This window comes from Pseudorasbora parva, chromosome 21, assembly GCF_024679245.1.
Source record: "Pseudorasbora parva isolate DD20220531a chromosome 21, ASM2467924v1, whole genome shotgun sequence".
In the NCBI taxonomy this organism is placed as follows: Eukaryota; Metazoa; Chordata; class Actinopteri; order Cypriniformes; family Gobionidae; genus Pseudorasbora; species Pseudorasbora parva.
In genome coordinates, this window is record NC_090192.1 from 25,148,700 (window position 1) to 25,176,508 (window position 27,809).

The 27,809-nt window shown below is 37.8% G+C and overlaps 1 protein-coding gene across 2 annotated transcripts in view; it reads left to right on the forward strand.

Annotated features, from left to right (window-relative positions):
- epas1a (endothelial PAS domain protein 1a) overlaps positions 1-23,439 on the forward strand; it is a 31,525-nt gene extending 8,086 nt beyond the window's left edge. Inside the window, exons 3-16 of one of the 2 annotated variants that reach the window (XM_067430384.1) lie at positions 3,701-3,852; positions 4,042-4,126; positions 5,160-5,278; positions 5,369-5,571; positions 8,876-8,982; positions 12,230-12,377; positions 12,455-12,672; positions 13,506-13,717; positions 13,818-13,928; positions 16,230-16,612; positions 17,516-17,642; positions 17,734-17,848; positions 17,932-18,078; positions 22,189-23,439. In XM_067430384.1, the coding sequence (XP_067286485.1) occupies positions 3,701-3,852; positions 4,042-4,126; positions 5,160-5,278; positions 5,369-5,571; positions 8,876-8,982; positions 12,230-12,377; positions 12,455-12,672; positions 13,506-13,717; positions 13,818-13,928; positions 16,230-16,612; positions 17,516-17,642; positions 17,734-17,848; positions 17,932-18,078; positions 22,189-22,340 (2,279 nt within the window). In that variant the 3' untranslated portion in view covers positions 22,341-23,439. The remainder of the gene's footprint in view (positions 1-3,700; positions 3,853-4,041; positions 4,127-5,159; positions 5,279-5,368; positions 5,572-8,875; positions 8,983-12,229; positions 12,378-12,454; positions 12,673-13,505; positions 13,718-13,817; positions 13,929-16,229; positions 16,613-17,515; positions 17,643-17,733; positions 17,849-17,931; positions 18,079-22,188) is intronic. The other variant, XM_067430385.1, reaches the window with a different exon arrangement.
- Positions 23,440-27,809: the final 4,370 nt, after the last annotated feature.

Here is a 27,809-nt window from a genome sequence, read left to right on the forward strand (position 1 = left end):
TGGCAAAGATGGCGAATTGTTTAGAGTCACATGATCCTTTAGAAATCACTCTGATTTGCTGCTTAAGAAACATGATCAATGTTGAAAACAGTTGTGCTGTTCAATATTTTTCTCAAAGGAACAGCATGTATTTGAAATAGAAAAATGTGTTAATATTATGAATGTCTGTCACTTTTAGAGCTGTAGTTCATATCTGTCCAAACCTGCATTTGGGGATGGATTTCTTCATTTGGAAAGATGATTTAGAAATAAAATTATGGGTTTAGTTTAGTTTGTAGTTATTATAATTGGTAACACTTTATTTTAAGGTGGCATAATTACACGTTACTGCATGTACTTACTTTAGTAATAACAGTAAATTATGCATAATTGCAAGTAACTAAACCAAACCCTAACCCAAACCGTAATGATATAGTAAGTACATGTAGTTCATAAATATTACTCTTAATATTACTTATTTGAGTAAGTACAATGTAACTATGTCACCTTGAAATAAAGTGCAACCTTATAATTAGCTTTTCATGAACACAGTATAGGTCTGTGGTGTGTGCTAATTTAAACAGCTAAGTAAACATGTCTATGTGTCAGTGAATTCGGGGTGGGTTAGTCCATGATATGTCCTGTACTCCTTAATATATACAATAAGAAATGCAGGAAGACAGACAAAGAGCACTGCACATTGTTTCCAGACTCCAGACCTGACGCACATACATGTGTACAGTATGTGTGCATACCTCTGAGAGAGAGGGTGGATTAAACAATGAAAAGGGAAGAGATTGAATCTGTTGATGAAAATGTGTGTGTGATGTGGAAGTGGGTGGAGGAAGATCGATGTATGTGGAGAAACAGGGAAAGAGAGAGATAATGAGTGGTGGAGTAATTAGGGGCTGCTAGTGGTATTGTTTTCTGTGAACACTGAACAGTGAATTCTTCTCACACTCTTTTCTTAGCCACAATCATTTCTGTGTTGGCGCCTTGCAGGTCTGCTTGTGATATTCACTGTCTTTCTGGAGGTTATGATTTATTCTTTGTCCTTTGCTACTTTAAGGCACTAGATTTTAAAACCAGCTGTATTATCGATATATTCAACAACTGCATAGTCATAAAATAATAATATCACTTATAGGTGTTAAAGAGGTTGCTCTGTCCTTAATGGCACACTTCATGAGCACTTGCGGGCTTGTGGACTTGCAAAGGCAGCTGTCCTACCGTAAGTCCACAAGACTGTAGCATGTCCTCTTTGTCATTTTAGGTTTAAGAAGGGTGCCGTGAGCGTCTCCCTTGCAGCCAATATGTACTCTTTATGTGCACTTTTGCAGAGTCCGCTAACTCTTCCTCTTCTCACTTTAACGACATAACGACACTTTGACAGTAGGGTAGAAGTCTGCTGTGGGCATCAACGTGCATATCGACCGCAAAAGGGGCTCCCACAAGCACCCTTATGAAACCTAAAATGACAAATGGGACATCCCACGGTCTCATGGACTTAACGGACACGCGGCTGCCATTGTAAGTTCACAATACTGAAAGTACAAATGCAGTGTGTCATTTGGGACAGGGCCTTCATCGCTTCTTATCCGAACCAAATCTAACTTTTGATCTTTCTGCCATTTTGAACTTACCTCAAAGGAGTCATTGGTTAAACACTGGGGCATCCTTTTATATCCTGAATTTCCAGCAAAGTCCTTTTGAATATATAAATCTTTGAACCCTCATTAGCAAATGGCCCAGGACAGATGAACCAAAGTGGATCATCTCCTGTCAAAATGAAAAATCACAACTCATATCTCTTGATCTTCAACAATCTAAAGATATTTTCAAATAGCCCAGCTTTCAACAGAAAGCTCTGTAAAGGATAATTCAACAGTATTAGAATAGTATTAGAAGAGGGTTGTTGATCATAGGGAAGGAAATTCCCTGTTTAACTTCTCAACTGAGCGTAAAACATCTGCAATGAGCTTAAATATAGAGCAAATTGAGACTTTTGTCAAGTCTCCTGCTAATCGTATTTTCTCATTTTTAAAGAAACTGTGTAAGAAATGTTTTTTAAGTAATCATAAAATGGCCCTGATATGTCACTAGACATTAAGAAATCATGTTAATTTCAAATACTTATATCACTGACAACAGTAGTCCGACCAGATATTGTCATTTAAAAGTTGTTGTTGCAGCCCTCAACTAATGTTGATGCTGTCATGTTGTGTTTTGGCCTGAAGCTCCACCCTTCACCCTTCACCTATCTACCAATCACAAAGTCAGTAGTGTGTCGTCATCTGGGTTGCCAGATTTGCTTTAGTATCCACAGCTGCAGCTGCAAAAGTTCCTGCTGGATCCTGCAGCCTATCTGGCAACCGCGAGTCAGGGAGGCAAGGGAGAGAGGATAGTGATTGCAGTACCAGTTTTTGCCACAATCTTACATACACTTCCTTTAAGCTAAAGACAAAAAATGTCACATTGTTCTCATATTTCTATATGAGCTCAAACATTTATCTTCAGAGACAAATTGATCTGAGCTAGCTACATTAAATGTATAGCCCAATAGTCGTACTGTAAACAATCGTTTCACTATTGTTCAAATGTTTAGGGGTTGGTTTTTTGAAAAACATTTTTGAAAGACTGTTCTTATTTTCAACAAGGCTGCATTTAGTTTACAATAAAAGAGTATTATTGTGAAATATTATTGCAGTCTACTGTAAAATTACTTTTCTATTTCAACATATTTTAAAGTGATATTTGTTGTGTGATGGCAAAGCTGAGTTTTCTGCATCATTACTCCAGTGTTCAGTGTCACGTGATCCTACAGAAATCATTATAATAATATTATAATATTATGCAGATTTTCTGCTCAAGAAACATTTCTTATTATTATCAGTGTTGAAACAGTTTATAAACAGTCTGTACCATCACTTTTGATTATTTTTAATCAAAAATAATGTGTCCTTGCTCAATAAATTCAGTTAAAAAAAACATACTGACCTTAAATTTGGAACTTAAATGAGCCTAAGTGACACATACTGTAAATTCCTGAGACATGAAAGATCAAGGCTTTCAGAGAACCTTGTTCACAACCAGAAAAGACTTAAATGATTCTTATAGAGATGGAAAGAGGCAGAAAATTGTGAGTTCTTGGGTTTTGCTGAGAGCGAGGGAAGTAAGACATCACAGTGAAGTATTTATAGCACCAGAGCGAATGTAGCGGGGCTTGAGGTGGGAACGCAGACATGGACCACCTGCTGATACCCAAACGCACAATGTGGACACACAGTGCTGATGTATGAGCGCTCTGGACCTCAGTGCCTGATCTGAATGAGCCGGGGAAGAGGTCTTATCTGCAGGGAAGCAGACATGAAACTCACAGCATGGAGCCTTGCTTTAATTATTTTCTCAAGTTGTTGATGCTTTTCATGGCATTGTGTGCCACAAAACATCCCTCTTTGCTGATCAGCTGAATAGCTTGTTTTTATCTTAGTATATGTGAATTAAATTTTAATAAATAAAAAAAAAAAAAAATTGTGAAGCTAAAAGGAACAGGATATGAGTCTATATTTGTGTAAGAGTGTGTGATTGTGCTTTGACATTGGATTTGAGAAGGTCTTGTTGAGTTTGATAATTTGCCAGTGTAAATGACAAAAAAGTCAAAAAATTACAAAAATTACATTCTACAGACACACATTCTAAGTTGCCTTGTCTTTTGTACCAGGCCCAAATGTCCAACAAACCCGGTACCAGGATGAAAGCCAGATGGACAGTCTATATCTGAAGTCTTTGGAAGGCTTTGTTGCTGTGGTAACATCAGACGGGGACATGATATTCCTTTCAGAAAACGTCAGCAAATTTATGGGCCTTACACAGGTGAGCCTCACTTCATTTCTTTTATTCCATTTTAGAATAACACAAAGAGAGAACCTACAGCTCTGAAAAAAATTAAGAGCCCACTTAACATTGAGAAATCCATGTTAGGTGGTCTCTTGATTTTTTCCAGAGCTGAATATTCTGTTACTTATTGTATAGTGACTGAGCATTTATTTTAAATGTTATCAGGTGGAACTGACAGGCCACAGCATCTTTGACTTCACACACCCCTGCGATCATGAAGAAATCCGTGAGAATCTCAGTGTCAAATCAGGTGTGCATTAGCTCAGATCGATTTACCCAGAAATATGTTGATACATTTTTGTCTGTCTTTTTTGGACACACTGTTGCATTTAAAACAAAAATGGCTCCTAGACCTCTTTATCTCTGGGTGTAATTTGCCATGGAGATGTCCTTATCTGAGTGCACTTATCATAGTCATGATGTTACATTTTATACATTCTTGTTGTGGCTTGACTTTTTTACCAAGCCTCACATTATAGACCACAGTCCAGCCTGTAGTCCCTCATGGAAAGGATTATTTACCTAAGGCTGACAGTACAGTTGTACCATAAACACTATCAACATGCATACAAACTGGACTAACCAAGGCTCATAAACAAGAGGAATTGTTTTACTAATTGTATACAGTTTCATAAAGAATACAAAAAAATATATATGACTTTTAAAAGCATTCTATAGTCAGGGCAATTATTAATTTGGTATCCTTGTTTATTTCGCACGATGACAGGAATTTAGCAGACTAGATTTGAATAGTTTCAGTGCTGAACATAGCTTGTGTGATTACTGCGATTACTGGCACCAAACTTGGTGTGAACTTGGCCTTTACTCTGGCCCAAGTTGTTTCTGTAAGTTACTGTTTCTTTTGCTATCATGTAAGCAGTGTGTGCTTGTACACAGACACACTCAGAATGAGAGTAAGTGGGTCTTCCCCACAGCAAATGTTCCTCCTCCTCTTGTTTTATCTGTCTCTCACTGTCTCTTCCTCTATCTTTCACGAGTCTGTTACCTGACCTGTTTAGAGCTCTTGAGCAACTGACGTAATTTTCTTGCCATTTTATTGGCCACTCTGAGATAATTCCTATGCAATAGCACAGAAAGCTCAATATACTGAAGTTAAGGTTTCGACAGACCGATTCAGCTTTGGTTGAACTTTGCACCTGGCATCCACGACCCACTGACAGAGCAAAGTCCTCTGAATGTGCTCGAAAAAAGCTTTATGGCCAGCACAATGGTCACTTATAAATAATTTTAAGCATATATCTTAAGAGGTGTTTTATTTGCAGGACCTCTGTATGGCAAAAGAGGTAAAGACATGAACACGAGCAGAGATTTCTTTATGAGGATGAAGTGTACGGTAACCAACAGAGGTCGCACTGTCAACCTTAAATCAGCCAACTGGAAGGTAAGAATGCATAAGCATATCATACAGCTTCATGCATCGTACTCATGCATGTGCTGTTAAGTAAAACATTGTTGCCGCTCTGTCTTTCAGGTGCTGCATTGCACGGGGCATCTGCAAGTGTGCAGCAGCCGGCCCCCTCAAGTGCTGTGTGGGTTTTCGGAGCCACCCCTCACATGCGTCACTATGCTGTGTGCACCGATCCCACACCCCTCTAATGTCGACACACCTCTCGACAGCAAGACGTTCATGAGCAGACACAGTATGGACATGAAGTTTATCTACTGCGATGAGAGGCAAGGGACTGTTCACTAATTGGAGTATGAATGCATACATTGTATGTGTGTTTGTGTATATGTGTTTACATTGGGCCCAAAAAATATCTGAAAAAAAGTGTCAGATGTATTTCCTATTGAGACAGGAAGTTTGTGCAGAATATATCAAAGGGGCTTTGATTATAATTTATTTTATAATTTATATATATATATATATATATATATATATATATATATATATATATATATATATATATATATATATATATATATATATATATATATATATATATATACTATGCCCCCTTAAGTTAATACTTTGCTGCGCCACCTTTTGCTGCGATTACAGCTGTAAGTCGCTTGGGGTATGTCTCTATCAGTTTTGCACATCGAGAGACTGAAATTTTTGCCCATTCCTCCTTGCAGAACAGCTCAAGCTCAGTGAGGTTGGATGGAGAGCGTTTGTGAACAGCAGTTTTCAGTTCTTTCCACAGATTCTCGATTGGATTCAGGTCTGGACTTTGACTTGGCCATTCTAACACCTGGATATGGTAATTTTTGAACCATTCCTTTGTAGATTTTGCTTTATGTTTTGGATCATTGTCTTGTTGGAAGACAAATCTCCGTCCCAGTCTCAGGTCTTTTGCAGACTCCATCAGGTTTTCTTTCAGAATGGTCCTGTATTTGGATCCATCCATCTTCCCATTCATTTTAACCATCTTCCCTGTCCCTGCTGAAGAAAAGCAGGCCCAAACCATGATGCTGCCACCACCATGTTTGACAGTGGGGGTGGTGTGTTCAGGGTGATGAGCTGAGTTGCTTTTAGGCCAAACATAACGTTTTGCATTGTTGCCAAAAAGTTCAATTTTGGTTTCATCTGACCAGAGCACCTTCTTCCACATGTTTGGTGTGTCTCCCAGGTGGCTTGTGGCAAACTTTAAACAACACTTTTTATGGATAGCTTTAAGAAATGGCTTTCTTCTTGCAACTCTTCCATAAAGGCCAGATTTGTGCAGTATACGACTGATTGTTGTCCTTTGGACAGAGTCTCCCAGCTCAGCTGTAGATCTCTGCAGTTCATCCATAGTGATCATGGGCCTCTTGGCTGCATCTCTGATCAGTCTTCTTCTTGTATGAGCTGAAAGTTTAGAGGGACGGCCAGGTTTTGGTAGATTTGCAGTGGTCTAATACTCCTTCCATTTCAATATTATCGCTTGCACAGGGCTCCTTGGGATGTTTAAAGCTTTGGAAATCTTTTTGTATCCAAATCCGGCTTTAAACTTCTCCACAACAGTATCTCGGACCTGCCTGGTGTCTTGTTCTTCATGATTCTCTCTGTGCTTTAAACGGACCTCTGAGACTATCACAGTGCAGGTGCATTTATACGGAGACTTGATTACACACAGGTGGATTCTATTCATCATCATTAGTCATTTAGGTCAACATTGGATCATTCAAAGATCCTCACTGAACTTCTGGAGAGAGTTTGCTGCACTGAAAGTAAAGTGTCAGGGTTTGTAGAATGGAAAAGGAGCAAGAACTCAATTGCAGGAAGAATGGGCTCTTTAAAAAACAAAAATCAAACAAAACAAGATAAACAAAAATAACCTGAGGGGGAAAAACAAGACTTGACTTCTCTTGACTTGACTTGACTTGACTTGACTTGACTTGACTTGACTTGACTTGACTTGACTTGACTTGATTTGACTTGACTTGACTTCAGGAGCAGGGAAACATGAGGTAAGTTTGACGACGATCCAGCACAGGACTGCAAACACAAGGAGATAAAATGGGAAGCAAACAAACGAGGGTAATGAGAGAAGACAGGTGGGGCAAATGAACCAATAATCAGGAAACAAGGTGGGTGGAGTTAGACAATCGACATGAGAGCACATGGGACCAAGAAACACATGAACATGTGCTCACACCAAACGTGACATGAACATGCAGCTAATGAAAACTCATTACTGCATGTTCACACGAAACATGACAACAAGAAAGCATGCAGCAAGTAAAACCCCAGCTGCATGCTACACAACACAAAACACACAGACAGGACAGCGCACACTCACATGACAAGACAGTGCACAAGAACAAGCGAATGCTCATTCTGTGCGCTCACAACAGAAGACAAAACACAAGGAGCATGAACGTCTGAATCCCAACACAAACCCGAAACCCAACTAGACAGAAGTGCTGGGAACGCCACGCCCCACACAGAAAAATACTTATTTTAAAAACATAATCTTACTGACCCTAAACTTTTGAAAGGTAGTGTAATTTTGTGAATTTTTAGGAGTACAGTAGCATATGGATCACCATACATGGACTATCAAAAAGTCACTGTATCTTTGTTAAACTGTGTTTATCATTTTTTCATTTTGCGCTTACATGAGTGCACCTAAGCAGCGTTAGTGAGCTCATATGTGTGTGTTTCAAAGGTCAGTATTGGGAACTCTTATCATAATCCTGTTTTGCTACTACCAGCTTTGTTATCAATGTGTGTGGTAAGGGAGAGTGATTATGAGCTTTTCTTGTTTTCTTGCTAGATTTTTTGAAAGCTCCTAAAGGGCACAATTGACTTCTCTTGCAAATCTTGCATAACAAGTCAGGGGAGAGCGTTTGCCCCCTGGCAATATGGGGCCGGTACTGCTCTGAGTGCCTGGTCACCCATCCGTACTACACTACAGTGGATGTGTTGTGAAGAAGGTTAAAAGCTAAGGTCAGATATTTGCATGCTTTCATTTAATAAGGCTTATTATTGACCGTACGGAGTTCATTAAAAGCCCATACTGGAAGAGGAAATGAGAGCAGGCTACTCCAGGGGAAACTGGAGGTTCAAACAGAAGAAAAATAACAATCGCATGAGTTTGTATGGAGTATTCAACATCACAAAAAATGATATGGTGAAGATGTTGAGCATTACAACAAATGCATTTGTGATTAATAGACAAGCCAACATCTGCTTTAAATCTGGCATTTATCTTTTGGAGGCATTGTGTTGATACGGGTGTCCTGTCCTGTTCTTTTTTTTAATTCAGCAAGTTGAAAAACAGACATTAAAGAGAATGATCAGACAGAACAAGTACAACTCTCTTGCACAAGTGATTTATAGCTCCAATAAACAAGGGTCCTGCTTGTAATCATTTGTTCTCACTAAGCTAAGCGGAGAGTTTACTTTGGCTCCCAGCAGCACAAGTTTGATTGCTTAGATGTAATCAACAGTCATGAATCTTGGTTAATGATGGCTTCATTGCTTTAATTCAATCACACTTTGTTTTGACTGTTCCATTAGTTTTATTCTCGACTTCTCTTTGTGTTTCAGAATCACCAGCCTGATCGGATATAGACCAGAGGAACTTCTTGGCCGGTCGGTGTATGAGTTTTGCCATGCTTTGGATTCTGAAAGCATGACAAAGAGCCACCAAAATCGTGAGTACCTGTCCACATCCAACAAAAACAAAGCCAGGAAACACAAAAGTTGGATTTTGTGTGGTCTTTTTCTGTTTAGACTTGGAACAGATAAACAGATTAGAATTATAGATGCTAGTCTGAACAAAGCCATAGGGTAGATGCCTGTTCAGTTTTCTGTGTCTGCTCTGCTCCAAGTTCTTTGTACCTCCATTTCCTGCACTGGAGCAAACACACCAGAAACAACGCAGTAGCTCATTGTGTGAATACCGTTTTGGCTAATTTACCTATCTTTTAGTCAATCTTGACTTCGTCCTGGAATGACTCACGGTCTGGAACAGAACCATGCCTCTCATCTCTGTCCATGGGTAAACTATATTTGAGTTCAAAACCTTGAAGACCTGTGGTGTTCCCATGGGCTTGATGACTGAGGGAAACAGATGTCCTGCTGTGCTCCAGGAATTGTTGAGGGATATTTATAAACTGAATGCTTGTTGCATTGCATTATTTATTTGCTTAGCAGATGCCGTAGACTATACGTTTAATGTTTTCAGCCACTTTGCTTTTAAAATTGAACATTAACCTACCATAAAGTTCTAACCTTAAAGACTATTTGAGAAAAATCTACATTTTGTAGTGCATTGTTATATATAGACCCATTTAGACATAGGAAAAAAACTGCCTTGGTAAATCATAATTATGACATAAAAAGTTGAAATTATGAGATAAAATGTCATAACTATGTACTAATTACAAGATACAAAGTTTAAATCCTAAAATAAATGTAAAAATTAATAACCTTAATATGTCATATTTATGGCTTTATCCCATAATTTGGACTTTTTATAAAATCTTTTTAATCTCTAATTTATTATTTTACTATGCAAACCATAGCTATTTTTTATTGATTACCTATTGATTGATTTACATTAATTTAAATGTGTTATGCATTACTTCAGACATAAGCAGTGCATAACATTTTTGTATTGTATAGGTGCAATTCCTCTCACATACAATAATGGACAGCTTCAAGTTTTATCCTAAACCACAAGGCAAACCCTCTCTATACAAAGTCTCCTGTCAGAATTAGTTTTGAATGTGATTTATGATTTTTTTTTTTTTTGTACATTTAGAGGACACTGATTTAATTGTTGTTGCCACGTGAGGCATTGAGGCAGAGTAGATGGCCTGAATCCCATTACATGTCCTTTGACTTCATCTATAACAACCCAAAAGCTCTCAGATTTGCTCCTTCAGGATGGCCCACCTGATTAGCTTGTGCATTAGTGGCTAACAAGCCTTTGAAGTGTGCAGCACCTCTGTTCTGGTTCCTCTGATGACTTTAATCCAGATCAGTGCTCTGTTGTTCTTCACTTTCCTCTTCCAGTGATACGTACCTGGAATATTACCTAATAGTAAGATCTTTTGATTTGAAAAATGACTACACTAACGGGCTCTGCAGTAATGAACCATATTCAAAGGCAGTATTGGGTTTAAGCCACTTACTGTACATGGTGTTACATTTTAAGACTATTCTTTGTTAACATGAACTAACAATGAACAATATATTTTTACAGCATTCATTAACCTTTGTTAATGTGTTAAAGGGATAGTTCACCCAAAATTGAAACTTTGATGTTTATCTGCTTACCCCCAGGGCATCCAAGCTGTAGGTGTGTTTGTTTCTTCAGTAGAACACAAATGAAGATTTTTAACTCCAACCGTTGCCGTATAATGCATGTCAATGTTTTTTTTATTTTTATGATAGTCACTATAAAAGTAAAAAACACATAGACATACGAATCCATATTAAACACAGTGCTCCTGACAATACATTGATGTTTGAGAAGGTCAACAATGGCGCGGTCATAGATATGTGTACACAGATGCCTCATTCGACCGATCTGCGCAGGCACTTACGAGGATTCTATATAAGCCGATAAGCAGCTTCTTTGTTTACAAGTAGCACACAACTCGTCATTATGTTAAGCCCGCCCACCGACTCTATAATACACAATGTGATTAGCCTGACCAGAGTTTCTTTTTTTTAGCTCAGAAGTCTATTGAGAGTTGCTAGACTACACTCCATTTATTATTAATTACAAGATAAAAAAGTTGAAATTGTAACATAAAAATATTATATTTATGGCATAAAAATCATATTTATGGCTTCATTATCATAGCTATCAAAATCCAGTGTTCGGTATTTTGCGTACGTGAGTTTTTGTTGTAGATGTCAAAAAAAAAAAAAAATTGTGTACTGTGCTAATTCATTGAGATTTCTTACAGCTCTTACAGGTTGTTGGCCTTGTCTGTTTCGTTGCTTCTATTACTCTCCCCTTTTTTGTAAGTCGCTTTGGATAAAAGCGTCTGCTAAATGATTAAATGTAAATGTCATCCCATAATTTTGATTTTTTCTCTAATAATTATGACTTTATAATCTCATAATTATGATTTACCAAAACGTGATGTGATGTGATCGGCTGGAAATAGTTATGTGATTCCATATTCAATTATATCTTATATCTCAATTATAATTATATTAACTCTGCGTAATTTATATTATGTACGTTTATGAAATCCAGCAGCCATATCACCCTGTAGCCCAAGACTGGTTTTCCACTGAAGCTAAGCAGGCCTGAGCCTGGTCAGTACCTGGATGGGAGACCAACTGGGAAAAAACAGGTAGCTGCTGGTAGAGGTGTTAGTGAGACCAGCAGGGGGCTCTCACCCTCTGGTCTGTGTAGGTCCTAACGCCCCAGTATAGTGATGGGGACACTATACTGTCAAAGAGCACCATCCTTCGGATGAGACGTCAAACCGAGGTCCTAACTCTCTGTGGCCATTAAAAATCCCATGGCACTTCTCGTAAAAGAGTAGGTGTGTAACCCCGTTGTCCTGGCCAAATTCCCTCGATTGGCCCTTACCAATCATGGCCTCCTAATAATCCCCATCCACTGAATTGGCTCTATCACCCTCTCTCCTCTCCACCTATCGCTGGTGTGCGGTGAGCTCACTGGCGCCGTTGTACTGTGGCTGCCGTCGCATCATCCAAGTGGATGCTGCACACTGGTGGTGGTTGAGGAGAGACCCCTGTCATGAGTGTAAAGCACTTTGGGTCTACAGTAGTACATATGAAAGCGCTATATAAATGCCTCATTCATTCATTCATTCTTTCAAATCTATTACTTGGACACTTGGTATCCATTTATTATTAGTTACATTTAATAATTTAAGCCATTCCATTTTGTTTTGTTTTCTTCATCAGTTTGTAATAAGGGCCAAGTTGTGAGTGGCCAGTACAGAATGCTAGCCAAGCAGGGGGGCTACGTTTGGGTGGAGAGCCAGGCAACCGTCATCTACAATAGTCGCAACTCCCAACCACAGTGCATCATCTGCATCAATTACGTCCTGAGGTACTGTATTAAACGATGATACTAAATGATGATACTGCTACTTATGATATTGTTCTCACACTGTTGTTGTATTTCAGTTCTGTTGAGGAGCAGTCCCTCGTCTTCTCCTTGGATCAGACGGAGGCTCTTTTCAAGCCCTATCACATGTGTAGCATGGGAGAACTGTTCAGTCAGGGTGGAGCTTCGTCCGTTTCAGAAGCTCAGGCCATTCGTTTCACTAAGCTCAAGGAGGAGCCTGAGGAGTTAGCTCAGTTAGCACCCATGCCAGGAGACGCCATCATTGCCCTGGACTTTGGTCAGAGCGCCACCCGGCACTACTTCAACCATTCCCCCTACAATACCTTCACCCTCTTCACATCCTCAACCCCTGATTACAAATCTACTCCCATCCTGCATGCATGAACTCTTACTCCTTCCCTTGGCTCCCCTTACTCTACCTCACAATCACACACATACACTGCCCAGGCCATAAGTTGCGGCAGACGTTGTTGTACTGTAGACTAGTGCAACTGTAGCTTGGCTTTGCTCCAGGGTACGCAATATTTGACAAAAATAAAAGGAAGCTGAAACGTTCTGCTCTACAGCATCTTATGCCTTAGGGTTGGCTTTAGCATAAACAATTTTGTATTATTAAAATACAGGTTTTGTTTGTTCGTTTTTTATAATAAAATAAATGTTATTTCAACATCTCCTGTGTTTTTGAAGCTTTACCAATGACAGTAGGCAGTGTTTGTGTGTTTCATTACCCTCACCACAGGGCTATAATGGGTATATACTAATTTCACTTTTCATCTCAAGGCATGTCTTTACAAGTAAAACCACTGCATGGAATGGAAAATGACCCTTTCAACAGTTCTAATTGCTTTTGGTGATGGCTGAGGTTGTTTTTAACATCCTAATTATTTATGTAACCATTTATTCTCATGTAACTCTCACTCTGAAAATGAGCCTGGTCATAGTGAGCACTAATCTTTTGTATATTTTGTTGTTTAAGGTGTGTCTGTTAGTTGATTTTCCTGGACTCTTAATGTAGTAGTTCTATGATATTGCATCTCATTTCAGTTATTTTTATGTTGAACTGTGATTTAAGAGGCATAATTTGACTTGTCATGTGCAATGTATTTGCAGAAAGAGCAGAGTTTGAAGAACCGACTTACTTCTCTAAGTCCACCAAGCTTCCTGTGGTGAGACCGTCATGGGCTGTGGACACACCACCTGATGGCAGTCCTGATAGAAATCTGTCCGGCATTCCCTCCACCTTCACCGCACCCCAGGCACCTACTGCGGGAAATTGCACGCCCTGTACCACACCCTGCTTGAGTGGCTGCAGCAGTTCTACAGTATGTCCCATCCCCATCTGTGACACCATGAACATATCATATCATATCGAAAACAGGCATCATGGCCATTTCTATATTTAATCAATGTGTTTGTCTGTAGCCTAGCAGTCCAGAAGATTACTGTGGTAGTGGAGAGTGTGATCTGAAGGTGGAGCTGACAGAGAAGCTATTCGCCCCTGAATCTGTAGCAACAAATCCCACAGACTCCCAGGTGAGTGAGGCATTTCATCCATAATAGTACCGGAGTGTTCTCTCTGTCTACACAGTTTTAGTCATAGTCTTTGTCTTTTGATGAAAATGTTCTTTAAATGTAGTCAGTATTTTGTCATATCATATTTATAAATTTAGGTCATTTTACTCTATTTGATTAAAATGGAATATAATAACAAATATTTTTAATGAATGAAAACGCCCAAAAAACTGTAACAGACCTTTAACATTTTGAGTTGTGTAGTCTGATTCGGTTGTAAATTCAAGTTCTTCTGTTCATTCACTTCAATGACTTAGCAGATGCGAGATGCGCAGTAATATTACATGTACATAATGTTTTATTAACAAAGTTTGGGAGGAACACGTTCAGATTATCTTTCCAATCAGTAATCAACAAATCAGCACGAGTGGAGGCTTATATAAATATACGCAGTCAATTCAGCTATGTTCCTCAACACTTTTCAGCATCCCTCCACCACCCTGTTTCCTCAAACTCATCCTGGTTACAGTCCTAACCAGAGACACGGGGGGAGTACTCTGGGTTTGGGCCAAAATACCAAGCTCGGAGCCCTCCCCTCAGACAGCACGCTGTATACGCATTCTACTTTACTATATCCGACTTATTACTAAGTGTGAACTTGTGAACTGATTATGTGTAAGTGTGAACTTGTGAAATGGTGGAGATGGCTGATAAATTACATATACACTACTTACTACATATTTATTTTAAGAGACACATTCATAGTTTTATTTAGAAAGGACGCATTAAATAGATCAAAAGTGACAGTAAAGAATTTTACAATGGTACAAAAAAAAATCTAAATACTTTCTATTCATCATAGATCCTGAAAAAAATGTTTTACAATTTCCACCAAAATATTAAGCAACACAACAGTTTTTAAAATATATAATAATATAAAATATTTCTTGAGCATATTAAAATGATTTTTGAAGGATATGTAACACTGAAGACTTATGGCATCAAAAAATATCTTTGCCATTACAGGAATAAATTACATAAAATATAAAAATACATTTTAAAATATAATAAAATAGAAAATTGTTATTTTAAATTATAATAATATTTGACAATAGCTGTGTCTCATTTCGTTAAATTTCGAAGGCTGCGTCCTCCGGAGGACACGTCCTGTGTAGGATGCAGTATACGAAGTGTCCTCAACCAGAATTAAACGAGACGTCCTTCGTAGGACACACAGGCAGGAAGTATCACGTTGCTATGCCAACAAGTTCAGCCTTGTTGCGCTCTCACGCCAGTTATATGAATGAAAATGATTTATAACTTGAAAATGACTATGAAATGTTTCTTGTCTTGACAACAATGTAACTGTTCTAAACGTTTAAAATGCACTGAACAGTTGTAATCCTGTTTACCACAACTATCTGTTTGAGGTAATAGAGGTTAAAAAAAACAAAACAAAAAAGCTTGAACTACTTATTTTGAAACACCACACCTACGCTCGCATGTATATCTGGCGGTGGTGCCGTTTTTTCTTATAATATAAAAAAAAAAATGACGGCTGTTAACGGATACGCAAAGAATTGTGGGTTATCTCCAGCCGTGAAGGATACACCTCATGCACACTCCGAATTCCTGTGAAGGAAGGACGCATTCGAAGGTCGCATTTGGAGAGTCCTACTCACTTTTTTGAAATGAGACGGCCTTATGACGTATGCACCCTTCGAATGCGACCTCCGGAGGACGCAGCCTTCTGAAATGAGACACAGCTAATATTGTCACATGTCTGGTCTTCGTCTATGTTTTCCCCTTGAACTTCCTGGTTTTAGTTTTGTCACATGTTCCTTTGTTCTAGTTTTCCCACGACAGTCAGTCCCCTCGTATGTTAAGTATTGTCAGCTGTGTCTTGTCATCTGTGTCACCTGTTCCCCCTCGGTAGTCTTTCATGGTGTTTGTATTTAAGTTCCTAGTGTTGACTCTGTTGTTGTCTGGTCTTGATGTTATCACCATAGATATTACTTGAGGGTCTTTACGTTTAGGTAAAGTGTTAGATGTTTCTTGGAAATCCAGTTTTGTAAATAAAGATTGTTTGTGTTTGGAAGTCTTGTACTCTCCTTCATCTTGGCATCTACACAACCCATTACAAATATTACCATTTACTGTATTTTTGAAAGTTAAGACAACAGTAGTGTACAAAAATATGATGATATATCAGCTCTTTCATCCCAATTCCTGGCATACTATTGTTTGAACAAAGTTGTTCAAAGTTTTTCATCTTTTTTTGTAAAGGAATATTTTGTTGACGTGATATCTAACTGTGTGCAGTTGGACTTGAGTGATCTGGACCTGGAGACTCTTGCTCCTTATATCCCAATGGACGGTGAGGACTTCCAGCTGCACCCTATTTGTCTGGAGGAGCCGGTTCCCGACACAAGTCCAGGCCTGAGCACAGCCCTCCAGCCCAGCTTCAGCAGTGTAGCTGACCTCTTCCAGCCTCTGAGTCCATTCCCTCCTGACACTGCTCATGTGCAGCCTTTCCAAACCGCACCAAACGTCCCTCTCCCTTCAGAGGAGGGTAGACCGAGTCTTCAGTGGCCCCCTGACCCACCATCACAATATGAACGTTCAGGTATTGGATGCATGGATGATGGAAACACTGCAGATCCAGGACAAACATGCAGTTTTTCTTCTGCACTGCCACAACAAAGGTGCATAGAGTTTATCATTTCCTTTACACATGTATTTTATTTGGCAAAACATGAACTAGACATCAATGATTAACTAGATTAGAACTTCCAGGAGGAAATTCACAGCCTTTGCTAGGAAGCAAAAGAATTGTGTTTAAGTTTCAAGTAACCTTTTATGCAGGTAACATTTTGAGTGTATTTGTATCAGAGAATATATATATTCTGTTCTTTTCTGTTCAGAAAGGCTTTTATGTGTTGATTGTTTTTATTATTCTATATTTTTACTCTTTATTTATTTTTGTTATTTTCCCTTGTAGCACTTTGAGATTCTTCGGAATGAAAAGCGCGTTATAAATAAAATCTATTATATATATATATATATATATATATATATATATATATATATATATATATATATATATATATATATAATTTTGATGAAGAGGAATTATTTTAATTATTACTTTCTAATCTGAGGGCACTTGGAGTGCGGGACTCTAGTTTGAAAACCCCTGATTTTGAACAAACACCTAATCAGATTGTTTTAAGGAATATCAATGCATTGCTGCCCTGTATATACACTAATGTTAAAACGTTTTTTGAAAGTTTATTTTGCTCAAGAAGGCTGCATTTATTTGATTAAAAAAAAAAACCCTGTGAAATGGCTTTTGTATAATATTACAATTTATAATATTACAATATATTACAAGTAAAATAACTTTTCTATTTGAATTTATTTTCAAATGTAACTTATTGTCATTACAAAGCAGAATTTGTCATTCATAGTAATATGATTGTGCTGTCTTTTGTATCTAAAGTCTTTGATTTAATCTTTGCCAAGTAAAACTATTTTTTTTACCCCAATGTAATTGTACTATAACAGAGTCATTATGTAATTTTTTATTTTTTTCTTGCTATTTCCAGGTTCTTTGAGAGCTTTGCCCCTGTACAGAAAGGTATGAGTGTGGGGCAGATCGTTCTCCTCAACAACTTTAAACGGAAGCGGCCGTCAGAGTTCAGTTCGTCGTGCTCTTTCTCCGATATTCCAAAGGTAGGCTCTCAGATCTCACTGTAGACTAAAGTAAATGAGTGCATTTATATAGTGACACTAAAGACAGAATATCAAATGAACATGTGTTCAGCAGGTGGTAGCTCCTCACAAGTCTGCAGATGTACTGCGAAAAAGGATGAAGACAATGAGCGTTGACAGCTGTGCATTCTCTGTCAGAAAGTCTCTCAGCACGAGCGTGCTCACAGGTACATCAACTCTTAACAACTTTTAGTTGTTTTCTAATTATTCTATGCTCAAATTTACACACTCCTTTGTCCCTTTTTCTCAGATAAATTCCCATGCATGCAAAGTGGATTGGTTGCTTGTCACGGCTGCAGTCAATCTCTCAAAGGGACCTCAGAGGATCTCAAACAACAGTCATTTTGCTCTCCCAGTAACAGACAATACCATATGATGCCTTCACACAAACACTCAGGTCAGTCACTAGTCCTTACAGCACAAACCAAAATATTACCAACACTTCAATATTCACAAATATTGCTACTATTTGGAGTCATATATTGGCATTATTAAAGGGATCATTTAAATCAAATAATTATTAAGTCATTTTATTATTTACTCACCGTTATATCATTTCAAACCATATGACTTTGTTTTCTCTATGGAACACAAAAGGAGATGTTTAGGAGAATGTTCATGCCAATAGTTTACGTCAATAGTTTTTTTTTTTTTAAATGTGAAAGAAGTCTGTTATGCTCTAAAAATGTTTTTTTGGGTGAAAAATACAGAAAAACAGTAATATTGTGAAATATTATTACAATTAAAAATAACTTTTTTTCCATTTTATTATATTTATTTTACTTTATTGCTGTAATGGCAAAGCTGATCGCATGCTAGTCACATGATATTTCAGAAATAACTCTAATATGCTGATTTCTAAAATAAAAATAAAATAAAACTTTTAAACAGTAGTGTATATATTAAACATTTCTGAAGTCATACAATATATTTTTGTGAAGAACAGACTCAAATCGGACTGTTTGGGTCTTCTTTATCTATGGCTGCATTTATACTGCAGGTCTACATTTACAGTACACTTGGTGAAACTAACAAAAACTAACATTAGGATCAAGAAATCAATTTCAGTAGTACACTGGGCACTATTTTAATGATTTGAGGTCATGGTCTGAAGCACAGGTGCACTGAAGACGTGTCCGAATCCGCTTTTGCTAGTTTAACGACGGGAAAAACTGTCAGTGTGCCAGGTGCATGGTCTAAAAGTGTTGTACCTCGTCTCTTAATGAGTCATGGGTGTGTTTTGGGCATAACGTGCAATAAACCAATCAGAGTCTCATCTCCCTTTCCTTTAAAAGCCAGTTGTGCTTACACCATGGCGGATTTGCTATTTACATGGTGAATTTACATGGAAAGACTGAACCCTTCTCCAGAGAGGAATCCTTTTATTTTATATATTTAAACATGTTTGTGTGCTGCTGCTAATAAGTGTGTAATAAGCAGTGTGTACACCCACCTATATAGGTGCATATTACAAACTCGCTCTTTAAATAACACAAAAATACTGCATTGCTAGTGCAGTCCTTTTCTGTGCATTTGTTATTTAAACAACGTGACACTGGGTGAAAATGGTTAAATGATAACTGCTTTCGGCTGAAAGTGATGTTTTATTAACAAATTTCAGGAGGAGCACATTCAGATAATTAAACCTAATTAAACAAGTGGAGCCCATCAAATAACATAACCTATTTAAACAAGTGGAGCACGTTTCAGATAATTAAACCTAATTAAACACGAGTGGAGCACATTAAGCTAATCAGTCTAATCAACGATAAGAGGCATATACTGTATACAAGAGATTTACCTTCTTCCATTGACCATTTTTATTTTAGCATCCCTCCACCACCTCATCTCCTCACTTTGATTAATAATAGTCCACATGTATACAGTATTTTTATTACCAGAGTTTTTCCTCCTTCACTTTAAAAAACAATCGCATCCACACAAGCACGTTTTAAAAAAAATCTGTCCACATGAAAACGCAAAACCACGCTATGATTGGCTTTCCACATGGGTCCCATCCACGGCACCGATGCACTGAGGGATGCCATGGGCTCAGTGAAACCCTTATACAAGTTCCTTTACTTTGGACTCAGTGACAGGTAACTGTATGGTGCAGGGTACAAGTGGACTGTAATAGCTTCACACACTTGCCTTACTATTTTGTATTACTGCATTCTCCGCCTTTGTTCTGCAATACAATGAGATAACTGTGCATGTATCTGTAGGCTATACATCTGATAAGGGCTGTTAGCAGAGTTATTAAAAGCTAAACGTCCACGGCATAGACACTCGACTCATGTAATCAAAAGAGATAAAGTGCAAAATCTGACATCAAACAAAGAAGAGAATGGCGCACACTTCGACTTAACAAGCCAAATTCTCTGGATTCACCATCTATACGTCAACTCTGTAACCGTAGTTTCAAAAAATCTTCACCCTGGCAGGAGTTCTCAAAAAAGTCAGGTTTCAGTAACCAGATACTGCGTTTGCATGTTGAGCTAAACCGCGTAGAAAAAGCTGCGGTTTTGAAAATACCGTGTTCGTGTGGACAGGGCCTTAGTTTAATTTACTGATGTGGAATTCATAGAAACATTTTAATGTTAAAGGCCCACTGAAATCAAAATGTAAGTTTTTTTTTTTTTAGCTTTAAGTATGACTGTGTTAGACTCAAAGTTCTGAATAAACTGGTATGTTCCAAAACAATGACAAAATTTGCATTTAGGAGATATAAGCATTCAAAACATACATTCTCTCACTTCCGTTAAAATGAATTACAGATTTTGATGACATCATCACAGACTTCACCATCAAATCTTCTGTCCAATCAAAATGCTCTCTAGACTCTAAAGCCTCCTACACCGCTGAAGCTGTGGCTTAAATCGGTCCGTTGGTCACACATTTACTAATTTCTAGATGGTGAAGGGGACACAGCACACTATATATGTGTTAGGAAACGATTCAGTGTAAACATGCTTTCATTTGAGGCGAATGGAGTCTGTTTTCATGTTAGTTTCACGTACCGCAGCGGTGCACACACACCAACGGCTCTGGTCTAAATTTAGACTACAGACATGAGAGCGCAGCACGGATCATATGCGCCAGTCCACGCAGACAACAAACATATCGACCCATTTGAATTCTGCACAGAATGCTCCATTTCAAAGCGATATGGAGGAGATTATGATGATAAATAGTTAGAAGAAACTGGCTAATCTGGCTTTACCAAACAGAAAGGCTGTAGTCAAACTGTATATTAACGAAACGATATTGGCTGTTTTAAAAAAGGGGAGAAGCTGCGAACATCTGGAGCCATTTAAGCGGAAATTACATCAACACATTGAATAATGCGGCGCGTTTCAAAGCACTTCAGTGGGCTTTTAATGTTTCATCCGTATCTCAAAATCATTATATAGCAAAAATTCTTCAATTGCTTGTATACAAAGATCCTCTTTAAAAGATAGTGTGCACTAATGGTCTGGTGGTAGAACTTTAGTTAAAGGAAGAGTATGTAAGATTGTAGCCAAAACTGGTACTGCAATCACTTTCAAATTACTGTAGAGCAGTGTATCCCCTCTCCCCCTCCCCCTGACTCGAGGTTGCCAGATTGGCTGCAGGATCCAGCAGGAACGTTTGTACCTGCAGCTGTGGTCACTAGAGCAGATCTGGCAACCCAGTTGACGACACACTATTTACTGACTTTGTGATTGGTAGATCGGTGAAGGGTGGAGCTTCAGGCCAAAACACAACACGCCAACATCAGTTGAGGGCTGCAACAACAACTTTTAAATGACAATATCCTGGCTGGACTACTGTTGCCATTGATATAAGTTTTTGAAATTAACATGATTTCTTAATGTCTAGTGACATATCAGGGTAATTTTATGATTAATTGAAATACATTTCTTACATCCAGCTCCTTTAAGCATGTCAGAGGTTCTGGGTTTGAATCTGCAATCGAATATGTTTTTTTTTCCTCATTAAAACCAAATGTGTTCATCAGTGAATGGATATCAAGAGCAGGGACTTGTTTGTGTGCATTTTACTGGAACAAATAGAGAGTCTCCACAACGGGACTGAAGCACGTGTCCAGCGACTATGAGCACTATTTCTGCTCCAGATCGCCTCTTATTTAACACAAACAAACTAAATGAATACTCTGCTAATCAACTAGAGATTTTCAGTTTGTTATAAATATATCTGTACCGCCAAATGTTTCAAAAAGTCACGCTCTTCAGTGACGTACGACTCTCATTGACCATTCCGTCCGCTTACGCGGCAGGTGCAAAGGCACATATCACATCACTGATCATATCAGATTTATATTCACATGTGAATCATGCCTGAAACCGATCTGAGAATTCATGCACTTTTTTCCTGCTTACGCGTTCGTGGGTCATATCCAATCTGTGCCACATGGGAGGAAAAAATTTGAATTGGGTCACTTGAGCCATGCAGTGTATGCGTCCCATGTGACATTTGAGTTACAGGTCTCTTTTATTTTTGACAGGCATGATAAGTCAACTGTTGGGCCCATCCTTTGACTCGTTCGGCCTGCCAGAGCTGACACGATATGACTGCGAGGTAAACGTGCCTCTACAGGGAAACTTGCATCTGCTTCAGGGCAGTGACCTTCTGAGAGCATTGGACCAGATCAAGTAGCTTCTTCAGCGATCCATTCACCCAACGCTTTCATCTTTGTTTGTATATGCTGTTGTCTTGTATACGCATGTATTATCAGCCTTTATTTAGACCTATTTGTACATTTTCCTTTAACATCTGTGTGATATTTTAATATATATTTGAAAAATCTGATTGTTACATGTTTAGAATGTGTTGGGATGTACCACGTTCTGTGCTACTATCTCTGACTCTAATATTGTCTTGTGCCTTCAGATGCTAAGTGTTCTTAACATTTATGTTTTACCAGATTCACTGTTGCAGATTTTGCTATATGAACTAACTAGAGAATATACAAAATATAATATTATATACAGTATAGTTTAAATGGTAGTTTAATTTGTAACTTATTCATTCAGCATACTGTGTTTGTATAAATCAAAGAGAGTTCAATGTTTGGCCAAAACTATTGCCTTAAATATTTGCTTCGACGTGTCTGTTTTTCTGTTTAGAACATTAGTCATGGAATCTTATGCATCAGTGTTCCCGTATCCCCTCAACACAATCATAATGAGAAAAATGCTGTATTAAATGTATAGTTTCTCTCATCTAAAGCACTTTATTTTAAAAGATGCAAATGGAAGACCAAAATTAAAAAGCCCCAGTATAGTGCTATATTATAGTCTCAGGCCCACAAAACACTAACCATTCTCTAAAATATCTTCTTTCTTTAAAAGCTTACCTGTAAATTCAAATTTTATTTTTTCATACAAACATATCTATTGTGTCTACATTAGATGAGGTCAGAGTTCTACTCTCCGGATCTCTGTAACACGTGAAAAATGTTTGTATTTGGTGTTCAGAAGTGCCTTGGTACGGTCTTGTCTGCCTAGCAGTAGACAGAGATGTATCTGTAGCTTTCTCATTTACAGTACATATCTAATATATATCTTTATTAGATTTTGTATTATGTTTATCACCTTCTTGTGACGCTGGGGTTTCTGTGTGTTCCTTAACGAAATATATAAAGCTAATTTTATCTTCTAGTTTTGAGAGAGTCTGTGATTGTTTATTCTCAGGATAGGAACAAGCATTTGTAATCCAGTCTTTCTTTGTAGCATTAAAGATATGAAAGATTGCATTATGTCCAAAGCTAATTAAAACATAAATGGTGCTAGTTGCAAATCATTCTCCGCTTATTTGCATCCTCACCTGTCATCTTCCTTTTTGAGCATCTGAACTTATTATATGTGGTTGTGATTCGTGAATGCTTTGCAATGCAGACCTAAGGAGGGTCTCTTTTTATTTTCAGTTTATTTTATAGAAAATATTTTACAGAATGATTTGAACTCGCTAATTTGTATTAGCTAGAAAATCAAAGCCTTGTCATATCAAAATATCAAGTTCGGTTCCAAATTTGAAATTGATATAACAAAAATTGAGTCTGCAAAAAGCTTTTTAATTACAGTTTCTATGCATGGTATATAGCAGTGTTCAGTGTAAAAAAAAAATGCAGGATGAATTTTAGCATTTATTTTTTTGCAGTAAAATATCCAAAAACCACTAGGCCAGTGTTATAGTTTGTTCAGCTGAGTTCTTACAATATCCCAAATGTTTCGAACTATTATAAATTGTGAGAAAATTGCTATTTTAACCAAGGAACCAGGACGCCTGAGGGAGTCGCCTGTTAATTACGTTATATCTGCGTTACCCTCGGTTTCAACGCTTTACTCTTAACAGTGTGAACAGGTGTCACAGCAGTGGCTGAGCGAACACACAGAGTAACATCATAACATCATTTTAAACACACTTCAATGTATGTAATATGAAAACAGAGCTGCGTTACCTCATTCTCATGACCGGAAGACTTTGTTCCGTCATAATAAAAGTCCCGTTGTTCGCGAGCCGTGTGTTCGGCAACAATAGCTCCAGTGGCCTTGCTCAGCTAAGGGTTAGGGTTAGGGTTAGGGTTAGGGTTAGGCTAACCTGCATCCATGAACATGATTTCTGCCCGTGTCCTATCCCGATTCTTTTCCACCGGCTGTGAGGTGAAGACCACATGTCCCAAGATTCTCAGCTCAAACATGGCGTCATCAAACTATGCCTTTGTTTTGGATAGGCGCCCTCTTGCAGACGGAAAAATTACATAGTGCAGTTTTAAGCTTTAGCTTTCGAATAATACCTCATTTATGAGAATTACTAAAATATGTGATAGGGAAAGGGATAGGGATAAGTTTCCTGGTCCCAGGACACTGACAGTATACAGGTTAATGCAATTTCTTTAATGCAATTTTGCTTTATTGTTTCAATAATATCCTTCTAGTTTGACAAGCTCTATTGTTATTATTGTATAGTTTTTATTTATATAAATTATGAGAGATACCCTTTCTGCTCGATATTCCCACTGCTGCAGTTCTTATAAACTTCCACTGACTACACACATTCATACAACTGAACATAACTGCATCCAGGGCTGGATTATGGACCTGGGCTGCATTTCTCAAAAGAAGTGCGAGCTAAGTTGATCATAGAGACCGATGGTTGCAATAAATCTAGGCTAACGATGCTAACTGTGGACAGTGAGCCCCATATAGATACGTTGAATTCATATTCAATTAGTGATTTTTAAGTATATTGGAGATATAGGCTAATAAATTGATGTTTATTAGCACATTTATGCAGTAAAACTCTGATTTACATTACCATCGCACCTTATTATTAATAACCCTGACTTATGGGAGTTCAAGAGTGTTCCAGCAAGCCAAAAGAAATGGCAGGAGCTACAGAAAATTAACTTGTTTTTAATGACATAACAATTAGGCTACAGGAACATTCCGATCCTGGCCTCTGTATCCCACAAGACCATGATACTGTTGGCCGCAAACAAACGCGTAAGGCCAACATACACAAATGACCATATATGGAATAAATATTTAAACACTGAACAGGCAAACACTTCCTATCAAATGCTTCTGGGAGTCGTGGAAAACTGAGAGCATTGATAAAACAAAAATATACAGGCTGCATGAAATTGATAGGTGCTCATGTATGTGGATCACACTCTTAAAAATCAAGGCGCCATATGGTTCCATGAAGAACCTTTATGCATTATTAAAATGTTTCTTTTAAGAACTTTTCACCGAAAGGTTCTTTGAGGAACTCAAAATGGTTCTTATATGGCATCCCTGTGTTCCTCTTTTGGAACCCTTACTTTTTGAGCACAGGTGGGAATTCAATGGGATCATGTGTAAGAGATGAGAATAAGATGTGTCAGGCATGCTTGGATGCATGGAGATTTCTTAGAGTTCCTATACTACACACCCACATAAGAAAAATTGTATTCATTTGTAGCTGAGAAAAAAAAGGAGAAGAATTGAAATATCATACAATTTCATGACTATTGAGATGTTTTTCACTGATGGTTGTGTGCTTCTAACAATGCTGCACAAAAGAAGCCATTGTGTTCATGTCTATCTGAGGGGGGTGGAAAAGAATGGAAATATTATTATCATTTTTAAGCCAAGATACAATCTGATACTGGCACACTTTCAAAGAGGAAGTTTCTACAATGTGATGTGGTTAAAAGTGAGGGATTTTGTTTAATATTGCCCATATGAAGTCAGCAATATGCATCCAGTAATTGTTCCAGTGTGACAATAGATGTTTCATAACCTAAATCATCTCATTGATGCTATTGGGGTCAAACTTAAATATTATGTAACTAGTTCCATGTGGTTCTTAGAAGTCTTTCTAGCCATTAATCGAAATAATCTGGGTAAGCCAGGCAAATCCTTTATATTTATCTAAGTCTTTCACAAATGCTGTAACGTTGCCTGAAATTCACCCCTAATATTTTACCATGCATCTTTGGTTGTTGAGTAAATAATTATAGCAATACACTATTTTTCTTTTGTGCATTGTATCTTACAGTACAAGTACATTGTGTGCTCTATAACAGTAACGGGTTCAATGTAATAATTAAACAAGGCATCGTCAAGTATAGTTATGTTTTAACTTTATTTCCATGTATTAATTTGTTAAAGCACCACCTGCTCACATAAAACTTGTATCCGAGTGCATATAGCGTTATAAAACAACAGAAGTGAGACTGATAGACTGCTTGTCCAACTTGTTTATTTTTGCTATGCAAATAAATAGCATTTTCTCATGAAAGATGTGGATGGAAGCCAAGCAGCCTTATTCCCAATGGGATTACAGGCATCTTTAAGAGCATCCCATAATGTGCAGGGTCTTAGTGGCAGATCGTTATTTTCCATGAAGAAGGGAAACAAAAAATAAGGAAGAGTCAATAGAATCCACTAATGTCACAACCAAGAACTGTAGTCACTCAGACACATAGAAAAGGGGTGTTAAAAGTGTAGGCAGGGGTTTTCAAACTGGGGTCCTGGGACCCCCAGGGGTCCTCCAGAAGGTTCTAAGGGGTCCCCAGAAAAATTTCAGATAATTAAAAGACAAAGCAAAAATGGATAAAGTCTACCGAACAATCTAACCGTTTTATTTCTTAACGTTTCTCTACTTGTTTTCCATATACATACTTTTCAGAATTGTATGTGTTTGCTTTGTATTTTTCTAGTTCGTTTTTCTCACTGTAGTCCCCTTTATCTTGCTCACTGGGTTTGTAGAGCTTTACATAAGCTGCTTACATACGTTTATTGTGAAAGTTGCTTATACAAGTAATTTTTTATTGAACATGTTCTTCTTCAGGTTATTCGTCCAACATTAAGTATAGCCGGTTTAAATTTGGAAAAATTTATATATTTTAAATGTCACGTATACTATTTATCTAATAGTTTAAATGTTTTGTCATACATAAAAAATATAAAGATGGATTTAAGGGGGTCCCTAATAAAGGTTCATCATATTTGGGGCTCCTTGGCATCCTAAAGTTTGAAAACCCCTGCCTTTAGGGGTAGCTAAGGCAGCTTGTCCCTGGGGCAGTCTATTTTCTATACAGCTTTCTTTTCTCTTCTTTTTTTCTTTTACCACAAAACGGTTCATAATAATTGGTACATATTGATATTGTAAGGTACTAATGAACTTTTTAGGAGTAAAAAAGGTAGAAAGATGTTCTTTTAAGGGACCTGCCCCAGCAACAAGCTGTTGATTTTTTTTTAACACCCTTTTTCTCTCTATGCAGAATTAGGCCTACTGCAAAATAAATTGTACATACCAGTTCAATTTAAATTATATTATATATAAGGATTGGAACAGTCACTTAGTAAGGATCTTATGAGTAACCGAGTAGACTACAATGACCTTTGTGGCAAAATTATTTTCATGTTTATTAGTTTCCCACGTTATCTTATAGGCTACGTTTAACATAGCCTAATTTAAATAATCGTTGTTTACTTCTATAGAAACATTGCATAAGAATGCTTACTTTATGACTTCCTGCTGTCAGAGTTCGGTTTGCTGTGAGTACAATACTTGAGTTATTATTTATTATCATTATCATCCGTTATATAAAGTAGCGGTAATAGGCCTACACAA